The sequence below is a fragment of the Mesocricetus auratus genome, unplaced genomic scaffold (genome assembly GCF_017639785.1).
Source record: "Mesocricetus auratus isolate SY011 unplaced genomic scaffold, BCM_Maur_2.0 Super-Scaffold_100013, whole genome shotgun sequence".
Lineage (NCBI taxonomy): Eukaryota > Metazoa > Chordata > Mammalia > Rodentia > Cricetidae > Mesocricetus > Mesocricetus auratus.
Window position 1 is genome coordinate 70,335,418 of NW_024429196.1, and position 11,251 is coordinate 70,346,668.

An 11,251-nucleotide genomic window follows, 5' to 3' on the forward strand; every position below is an offset into this window, starting at 1 on the left:
ATGTAGAGCTTTGGAGTCAGACTGTGAAGCAATAAATACACTACACTACAATCCCCATGTACATAAAGTGATCTGTAAAGTACAATAATTGCCTGAATATAGAGTTTTATGAAGGTAAACTCTGAATAAGTTTATTGGAACTCAACTTCCTTCACTTTGGGGAGTATGTTTCTACAGGTTCAATCACTATGCCTGCCTAGGCAGCATGGGTGACTAGAAGATTAATCTGGAACAGTATGGAGCCAAGTTCAGTGGCTCATGCTTGTAATTCAAACAATTGAGAGGTGAAGGCAACAGGATAGGAGTTAAAAGCCAGCCTTGGCTACACAGCCACACAATAATTGGAGTTCCTGTTTTAAATCAACAATTAGGAAGAACTTCCTCACTTCGCAGGTTGTGACTACGCTCCATTAGAGCACTCTTCATTTCTTACAGTTGTGTAGTTCTAATGATCTACCTCTACCATCTTTCCCCCCCTTCTGAAACCTGGCATTACTCTAGACCAGGCTGGCCTGGAACTCAAAATTGAGTAGTGATGCCTGTCTTTAAACTCACTGCAATCCCTGATTAGGTTTCTGAGTACTGGAATTACAAATGTGAGTCCTGCATAACTTCATTTTAAGAACCAAAACATTTTTAAAAACTTAACTTCTAAATCCTAAAGTTAGATTACTTGAACTGCTTATAACTTACATGTGTATTTTTCTTTAGGAATATTCTTCCTGAACAAATTTGTAATGTTGAAGAAGATGAGGACTCTGCCCTAGAACATCTTCATCTTGAAAACAATTATATTAGAACTAGAGAAATATCATCCTATGCATTTTCATGCATAAGATTGTATTCAAGCATTGTTCTTAAACCACAAAACATCAAGTAATTTCATTTTCTTTTGCAATTTATAAATTTTACTCATGCATTAAAATTACATCTCTTTATTTTGTGTGTGTGTGTGGGGTGTGTGGTGTGGTGGGGGAGTTATTTATGTACATGAGTGCAGTGCCCTCAGAAGCTAGAACAGGGTGTTGGATGTCATAGAGCTGGAGTCACAGATGGTTCTGAGCCATTTCACAGGTGTTGTGAAATAAGCTTGGGTCCACTGTAAGAGTAGTACCTGTTCTTAACTCCTTTTAAAAATTTATTTATTTCTATTTTATGTGCATTGATGTTTTGTCTACATGTATGCCTGTGTGAGGGTGTCAGATCTTGGGGTCACAGACAGTAACATGTGGGTTACAGAGCTGACATGTGTGTTCTGGGAATTGAACCCAGGCCCTCTGGAAGAGCAGTTAGTGCCCTTAACCACTGAGTCATCTCTCCAGCCGATTGTTCTTAACTTCTTGAACCATGTCTCCAGCCCCCAAAACACTATTCTAATGCTAACTTCTTGCTTTACGTCATTCCACAGTGATTATATGCACATTGGTAATGGTAAGGAAAGCTAGCAGAAGGGCATACAAAAATTCTACACGATAAGCCTAGAATTAATTTTAAAAACAAAAAAAGAACGCCATTTTGAGACTGATTCTATGTCTTTTTCAGCAAGATCAAAGGTTATAAAAAGTAAGCTGCACATGGTAGCAAATGCCTTTAATCCCAGCACTTGGGAGGCAGTAGGAGGCTATCTGTGAAGTTCAGGCCAGTCTGTTCAATCCAGGGCTATGTAGAAAGACCCTGTCTTAAAAAAAAAAGACAACTATGAAAGGTAGTAGTTTGCTAAAAAAAATACAAAATAACTGTAAGCTGAGTTAAATGTAAAAGTAACTCATTTCTGAGAACATTCCTCTAGTTTTAGTTAGCAGCCATCTCTTTTGCCATTTTTGCTAAAATGTACTCTTTATTAACTTAAGGAACAAATTAGTATTTATTACACCTGACTTGTAATGATTTCTTTTTATTAATGTAAATTTTATTTACTTATTGAGATAGTGTTTTATTCTGTAGCTATGGCTGGCCTGGAACTTCCCAAATGCTAGGATTAAAAGCGTGTGCAACAATGATGACTTTTGACCTCTGTCCTGATAAAAAACATTTTATATGATATGGAGAAACTATGTTGATTTCTGTCATTAACTATCAATTTCATGTTCTGGAAAAACACTAGACTCATGACTTAAGTTCTAGTTTTGACCTCTGCTTTAGTTTCTTTTCCTGTTACTGTGACTCTTAGTTAGGGTTTCTATTGCTGTGAAGAAACACCATGACTATAGCAACTCTTATAAAGGAAAATATTTAATTGAGGTGGCAGTTTATAGTTATAGAGGTTTAGTCGATTATCACCATGGCTGGGAGAATGGTGGCATTCAGGCAGACATGGTGCTAGCTACATCTTGATATGTGGGCAACAGGAAGTGAACTGAGTGTCACACCGAGGGAAACTTGAGCAAAAGAGACCTGAAACCTGAAAGCCCTCTCCCACAGTGACACAGGAATGCATTACCTGTCAAGCTTACTGTGACTTTCTTTAGCTGCATTATGATGCCATTTTAGAGAGACAATGACAAACATAACTGAGTTCTCCCCTTTCTGCTAGGACTATAAGTGTTAAATCAACAGCTGTCAATCAGTTAAGCAGGTGGTGATGGAAGGAGCATACGAGCCTAGACTTCTTCTGTCAGGGCCTGAGAACTCCAGCCTGCAAGGAAAGGATGGTGTGTGCAGTAGCACACTTTCCCCAACCATGTGAAGGTAGCAGAATCTCTCATAAACTAAAAACCAGAATGATAGTTGGAACTTTGCCCTGAATTCGGGAAGATTCATTTATTTCAACTGTTTTTGTTTAAAATAGTTTTATGAATGTTTTCGGCATGGAACCTACTTAGTCTTGAAATTTCATCATGTTCTGAATGGGATGTTTCAATTTCATAAAAATAGTGATAAATATCCTTACAACAAACATTCTTCTTGATATAATGTTATAACAAACAGATGTTCAGTCTGGTCTCATAAATCTATTGTAATCATTAACACATATGTGCACTAAGGAAGTCTTACACTAGTAATGGTTGGGAAAACATTAATGTTGTGTCTTGACTTTGCACATATGTACAATGAATGCTATCTGTATTCTTATTTTTGAGATTTAGCTTATTATGCATGATTATTTTTAAAAATACTAAGTAAGATATGACCTAGTGGAAAACATATAGTCTAGTGTTATGAAGGAATAAATATGCCAGGAACCAGAGAAGGACCTAAAATACTCTGTTTCCAATAGATCAGTGGATCACATCGCACAAGGCTCATGGGAGATCTAGGTCACTGATAAAGAAGTGAGCATACCACTCCTCCAAATGAAACAACTTTGATTTTATCAGAGAAGCTGGAAGTGGCCATTTGTCAGAGGAAAGGCTGAACCTGGCTTATAGTATAAGAAAGAGATGGGAGGACAGTGAAGTCAGGAAGTCATAGGGTTTGTGGGTGAATGTACAGGCCAGGATACATGCTTTGAGAGTCATCTCACCCTCATCTCAAGGAACAGAAGCCAAGTTCACCATGGTTTCCATGACTTGAGCCTCTGTCTTTTGAAAGTTAGATTCCAGGCACAGGAAGAACCCTACCTAAAGTCTGACCCTTCTGGAAGCTTCCTCCAGTACTTCATGCTATGTTAACATTAACACTCAGGTCAGATCTGGGTTATGCCTAATTGACTACCTGGTATTTCTAGTGAGATATTTCTAGATGTCTCTGTGTATGGGGGTGTTGCATGACAGCAAGGTGGAAAAGTATATTGTGCTTTTCCAAAAGGACTGTAAAACTTAGGAGAAAATAAAGAATTCATCTCTTAAACCCTTGCTTACTATGCATAATAGGCAATAAAAATGGGAGTTGAATAATTTAAGAATTTTGTCTTCTTAGTCCTCAGTGCAAAACAGATCAATTCATGGGTCATCCAGTGTTGATATAAACATTGACCCCCCTCAAAAAAACAATAAAGAAACAAACAAAAATCAGAAGAGAATCTGAAAAAATTTAGACATTTTCAAAAGAAAAATGAGAAACTAAATAGAAAAAAATTTCATAGGGACATACAATTAATAAGGGATAAACTTTCTTATTAATTTTTCTTAAGCTAGACATTAGAAAAACAAAGTGTATTTCTAACTTTGTGTGGATGTGTTGTATGAGAATGTGCACATGTGTGCAGTTGTTCACAGAAGCCAGAGGCATGAAATTCTTCTAGAACTGGAGTTAAAGATTGTTGTGAGCTGCCCCATGTGGGATACTGGGAATCTAACTTGTGTCCCTCTGAACAGTATACAGCTTAACTGTTGACCCAGTTTTCCAGCCCAAGTATATTCTTTAAACAATTATATCATGCGTTGACAACTGGAAATACTTAGTAATCAATATAGTTGTTTTGCATCAGAGTCCTTCCAAAGCCATCATTTAAACATACCATGAATTACTATGTTCTCAAGCCGATAATTTAATCAACTACTCAAATTTTGCTGTTTAAGGGAAACCTCAAAGGGTAGCATAAATAAAACCCTATATGATACCAGTTCTATCCTTTCCTCTTATTTATGGAAAGAGTAAAAGTTTCCTCAGAGAAGAATTTATAAACTGAGATGACTGAACTAATTCTTTGTTCATGGTTGCATATCAGTTATGATCACTGATCAGCCTAAATTTTAAAAATGTATTAAAAGAACTCACTGAAAGAAATTTTTGGTCTGTTCCAACTTAATGCCAGACAATCATTACATATCTCTAAGCTCTAGATTCTGTGAAACACTGAGATTTATCGCCAGTACTTAAAAAAAAAATAACTCAGAAACTGAAATCAGTATTATCCACAGACCTGGTATAAAACTTGGATCTGTCTTCCACAAAATTGGGGAAATAACTATGTAGCATAGTGGATGAATGAGTAAATGATGTGATGTCATAGGAAAGTGCTGAGCCTAGGGCTGACTTTTGAAAGTGAGTATCAATGTCTTATCCAGAGACTTCAGCAAACAGGCAGGTGCACAGGGGATTAAATGAATTGCTCAAGGTTGCCAGGCCTTTTGTGTAGTGCACATTACTATCTGAAGTAGCATTTCATTAGATTAGGATAAACAGTGGAGAAAAAGAACAGGCCAAGGACACTAGGGCAGTGTTCAGCACGGTGCTCTGTACTGGACCAGAGAGTAAAACACCTCATGCTTTTTGGCTGGCTGGGAAGGCTTGTATAGGGAACCTAGCCATGCCAGGAGCTCAGCAAACCATGGCTCTCCTGATGAGCATGTGGGAGATCAAGAATAAAACTCAAGTGTGACCATCTTTTCACTGTGCTATAGCATGTTCAAACTCAAGACACAGAACAGAGTGAACAGAGTAGAACATCCCTGATCCAGCCTCCCGGTTAAGAGAGCATATTAGGTGTAAAAGTTGAAATTCAGAGTCTAAAGTACTGTTCGTTCTAGATTTCAGAAAACAAAACAAAACAAAACAACAACAACAAAATCCCCACCAAAACCAAAGCCCAAAACATCCAGCAATCAGATGGCTCAGAGGTTAAGAGCATCTGTTGCTCTTGCAAAGGACTCAGGCTCAGTTCCCAGCACCCACATGATGGCTCACAACCAATGCAATGCTCCCTTCTGATCTCTATGGGCACTGGGCATGGTATACTTATACACATACATGAAGGCAAACACTCATACACATAAAAAATAAAGTCAAAAATCTTAAAAAGAAAAACAAACAAACAAATTGACCATGCTATAGAAATGTCTCAGTGGAAGGGCACTTGCTGCTTTTCCAGAGGACTCCAATTCAATTCCCAGCACACATTGGCTATCTCATAACCACATGTAACTCCAGTTCCAAGGAATCTGACACCTTCTTCTGGCTGCCTCAGGTACTCAAATGTACTGAGACATACACAAAATAAACAAACAAACTAACAAATCCTAAAAAGCAGAAACTGACCAGGTTTGATGTGGTGACATGCCTGTAATCCCTGTATTCAGAAGGGTAAGGCAGGACAATTATTCAAATTTGAGGCCAGTCTGGGCTACATACATAGTAAATTATGCATTAGTCTGGGCTATAAACAAATAAAGTAAGAAAGAAAATTAAATTTGACCTATAAGCATGGGTCACTGTGGATACTTTCAATATTCAAAATGCAAAAAATACTGTACATTACTTAAAACAACCAACTAAATTAGAAATGGTATTTGATCACTAAGCCTGTCTAGTACATAGACTCTTCCCTTAAAACAGTCTATGTATTAAGTTCAGGCCTTTCTAGCATGCCACAAAGCTGGACAAGTTTGTCCTTTCCTGTTTCTGTAGGGATATCTTGTTTAACTCTAACAAATGAAGCTTGCCTGAAGATCAGAGGAAGGAGCTAGCCACTAGTTAACCATAGAGGTCTGGAGGTTTGTACAGACAGACAGGAAGTGAGATGGCTGGGTGGAGAGAGGAAGTGATAAGGCGGGAGAATACAGGAGCTCATTCTCTTTTGGCTGGGAAGTTGAGTAGGTAAGGTGGCTGTGGTTTTGCTTCTTCATTTCTCTGATCTCTCAGCATTTTCCCCTATATCTGACTCCAGGCTTTTATTATTAAGACCTATTAGAACTCATGTCACATATCTCATTTCTGGACCTATAACTATTAGCTCCAATTAGGTTAGGTTCAACTTAACTGAACTAGATAGAGGTGAATATGATCAAGATATATTGTATGAAAATTTCAAAGAATTAATAAAACAATTTCACAAACACAATACAAAAAGTTAATATTTATCTCCTGCACCCCCAAAAGACTTTCAGATAAAAGAAAGTCTACCACAAACTGTAGTTTTGTGGAATGCATATTTGAGTTTATATGTAGGAAATAAGTCCTTGGCATACTACTCACATGCTCTTGTTTCAGTGTGCTGAACAAGAACATTTGAAACTGAGAGCCTTGCTGGAATTCTGTCTATTGTATGTTGTCATTCCTAAAGGGAACAACTGTTTTAACGTGGTAAGTATATCTACATGATTACACACATAAATAACATGACTTTTTTCTGTCAAATTTTGTTTCCTTTTAAATACATAAATGGACAGAGTATAAACTTACACACTAGCTTATTTTTTCCTTTGCATAAAATGTGAAGAATGTGAACCCTACACCAGGGAAAGCAGAACTGTCTTAAAAATAACATGTGATTATACTAAATGAGTATTAGTTTGGAAAAGGAAAGGAATACATCATGTTATTAAAATGTTCTAGTTTGTTTCTAAGTAACAATCTCTGTGGTCAAATAAACTTACATCAAGCCATCGGTGGATATAAGCAAGTCTTTTTGTAAGCAGGGATCAACTGGAGATTCATTGTTGTGCATAAACTGGGAATTACATTCAGAAGTACCAAATTTACATGTGAACTATGGAAGACTAACCCAACTAGTATTCCAATACCCAAAAGAAAAAAATGCATTCTATATTGGAAGTCCATTGTAGGGCACCCCTTAGGGACTATGACTAAAGCTACTTTACATATGTCAAAGTATTTATAAATGGGGCTGGGGAAATTTCTCAGTCAGTAATTGGTTTACTATGCAAACATGGGAACCCCAATACCTATGAAAAATGCTACATATAGTGGTGTGTGTTTGTAATCTCAGCACTGAGAAGGCAGAAACATGGATCCAAACATTCACATAAGTAAGAGGCTGTCTTAAAACACAAGGTAGCCGGACGGTAATGACGTACACCTTTAATCCCAGCAGTTGGGAGGCAGAGGCAGGCTGATCTCTGTGAGTTTAAGGCCAGCCAGGTTTATAAGGCTACCAGAGAAACCCTGTCTCAAAAAATCAAAACAAAACAAAACACACAAGGTGTATGGCACCAGTGGAATGACACTTGAGGGTGAGTTTGGGCCTCTACATGCATCCACACACATATACACATACTTGCACACACAAAAGGAGATTTATAAAACATCAGTACAAATCCTACATGGATTTAAGCATACAAGTTCAGAAACCATGTCTAGAACTGGATAGCTCAGTGGTTAAGAAGAGCATGACTATTCTTGCATAGGACTCAATTCCCAGCATCCACGTGGCAGCTCACAACCACCTGTAACTCCAGTTCCAGGGATTTGGTCATTGCAGGCACCAGGCACACACATGATCACACACACGAAAAAAGTTACTTGTATACATACAAAATAAAAATCATGTCAGGGTAACAAAGTAATTTTACGCAAAGTATTTTACTACAATAAAGATAAACCAAAGCTTAACAATTAAGACAAACTGGTTCATCTTTCCCAATGTTAAATATTTAATTATTCTATTTATTGACATTTTCAAGGCTGCAGGAAAGTATGCAGTTATATGCTGCCCACTTACACATACCAACTAATACTTTGACAATTTATTTCATCTGCCTTTGCTTCCATATCTGTGACTATTCGTCTATTGATTCACTTGTTTGCATCTAAATATATATCTATCCATACATCTAATTATACATTTCTATCTATATCTATCCATTCATCACTAGTCAGGGATGAATCTGGACCTTCTAAACATATTCTATCATTCATGTCCAATACTTCAGTATGAATCACTTAAAAACAAGATTTTCTTACAATTGAGTCAATTATTATTTTTTCACAATTCCAAAAAACTGGACATTGGTTCAGTATTATTAAGCACACCATCCTTATTATTCACATCTCTGATGATGGGCCTACACTGAAGTACATGAGGGTTAAGAACTAACAGGTCTATTATTAGGCATGATTTTCCTGCTAGTGGGAAATGGCATTTGGAAATCAGACCTGAAAGGTAGCTGTGTTCACTGTTCTCAGGTTCTCTCAAAGGAGCAAGCTGGGATGTTTACTTAAAATACAACCGTTTCTTGTAATGATTTCTCAAAGCAAAAACACATTTTAAAACTGTTACTATTCAGTCGTTGTGATAAAACACCATGACCTAGGTAACTTATAAAAGGAAAATTTACTTTGGCTTCTGGTTCAGAGGGATAAGAGTTCATCCTGTCTAGGAGTCAGGGCAGCAAGTGAAGGAAACAGGAATGGCAGTTGGAGAAGGAAGCTGAAAAGTCACATTCTCAATTACAAGCATGAATCAGAGCAAACACGATGTGGGATGAAATTATAAACAATCAAAGCCTGCCCCAAGAGGTATATTTCCTTCAGCAAGACTCTATCTACCAGAGGTTCCACAACCTCTCCATACAGTGCCAATATTATAGCTTATGGGAGTTACTTCTCATTCAAACCATCACAGAGATATTTAATACTATTTCATATCCATACACTGTATAAGCTGGACAGTATTGTATAACATTTTATTATTCATAAATTCAACTAGATTCATGCTAAATGACAATAGATGGCAATAATTCATCTTTCATAATCTGAATCCTCAAGCAAGGGAACAAGACTGAGCTCTGCCTCATAAATTGTCACTGCAGTAGTGAACCCATGAAGGTCAGGCAAATGGAGGAGAAAGGAGATAACTACTATGAAGGCCAGAGAATTTTGCCAACCAAGACTTCAGGTTGGTTTTAATGGATAGCATTATTCAAGATATGCTAAAAATTTGGACCTAGCTGAAAGATTTCTTGATATTCTTTTTTTTAAAAAGCCATATGCTCAAAATCCAGCTTCAGGCTGAATACTGCTTATAGCTCATGTTCTATAGTTATACATTCCTGATCAATGTGCCTGGCCATCATAAGAAACATAAAATATGAAAACAACTCACAAAATCCGAACCTTCATAAAGTTTTTGTAGGTATCTACTAAATGCAAACTCCTAGGCTATTGACCAAGCAAGGTAGTACAAGGCTGTAATTATGGTACTTCAGAGGCTGAGTTAGGAGAATTACAAATCCTAGGCCAGTCTGGGCTACTTAAAGAGATCCTGTCTCATGAGAAACAAACAAAACAAAATCTTGTGATATGTATATATGCATCCTAGAATTCAGTGTTTCTGGAGACAGGGTTGCTCTGTGTAGCCCTGGCTGTCCTCTAAGAGATCTGCCTGCTTCTGCCTCCCCAGGGCTGTGATTAAAGACCTGCACTGCTATGCTCAGAATCCTTGGACATTATTAAGATCTGTGTCATATCCCTTGCATCTTTCACCCAACTGTGAGGCCCCTGATCCTGTCATCTCACCTTATTTTTGTCCATAATACTACAATCTTTTCCAATTTCCTAAGAAGGTGAGTGCTAGACACCAAAAAATACAAAGTGCTGGCAGGGATTGTGTGTGCCCACAGCCCAACTATGTCACAGCTCCTACAGCACCTACCTTACCTATTACTCTCTTAGTCTGTGAGACAGTTTCTCAGGCCCTTCTTTATTTAATCTGTATTATGGACTTTGATCTATGCAGTCCATAATACACCAGAAGGACGAGGCATTGTCTTAGAAATCATATGTGAGCACAGTATTAGCTATCTATTTTTATTTCTACAATCACTGGTATATAAGCCAAAAATTTTCCACTTTATACAGTATATTCATTTTTAGGCAGTCAAGTTTTCTGTTCACAAAGTAAAAAGAATATCATCTTATAAGTTTGGTAATGTATCTCATTTGCAACATAATATAACTACAACTTCTACTAAAAATATTGTTCTAATACAACTAGTTCTTCAATGTTTAGAGAAAAACACAATGGAGAGGGGGGTGGGAACAACCTCAAATTACAGAAAATAAAAAGAATTATGTTCTCCATAGATCTGAGGAGTTTTATTCAAAGGTGATTTTCTCAGAATACAGGAGGATACACACAGCTGTATTTCTAACACTGACTTGGGAAAAGAACTTCTCAGTCCCACCTTGCTGTACCCTGGGAGTTGAGATACAGGAATTTCTACTTAATTTAAATGCATACATATAACTCTCAGATGAGATCTGAAAATTTTCATAATAGTTCTTCAAAAAGTAAATAACTGTTGAATATGTTAGTAATGTGTAGCACATTCCTACAATATATACAGCCATGAGAATGAACTATTGATAACCACAATGACATGGGTGGCTTTCAAAACCATAATATTAAATGGAACAAGGTAGACATATGAAGAATGGATAATGTGATTGCATGGTATAAAGTTCAAGCATAAACTATGATGCTGAAACATCTTCTTGGGGAATATGAGAAGGGGTTCAGATTTCTTGATCAGGAATTAGAATTCACTGAGCTGTACCATTACGGTATATTCATCTCTTTTAATATATGTTTCAATAAACCGGACAGTGGTGGAGCATGCCTTTAGTCCCA

At 37.2% G+C, this 11,251-nt stretch overlaps 2 protein-coding genes across 5 annotated transcripts in view; one reads left to right on the forward strand and one right to left on the reverse strand.

Moving 5' to 3' along the window:
* The window catches only part of Ecm2 (extracellular matrix protein 2), a 33,102-nt gene extending 32,164 nt beyond the window's left edge, over positions 1-938 (forward strand). For all 4 annotated transcript variants that reach the window (XM_040755950.1, XM_040755949.1, XM_040755951.1 and 1 more), the window contains exon 10: positions 712-938. In XM_040755950.1, coding sequence (XP_040611884.1) covers positions 712-880 — 169 coding nt within the window. In that variant the 3' untranslated portion in view covers positions 881-938. The remainder of the gene's footprint in view (positions 1-711) is intronic.
* The window catches only part of LOC106020806 (centromere protein P), a 193,318-nt gene that overhangs the window by 66,338 nt on the left and 115,729 nt on the right, over positions 1-11,251 (reverse strand).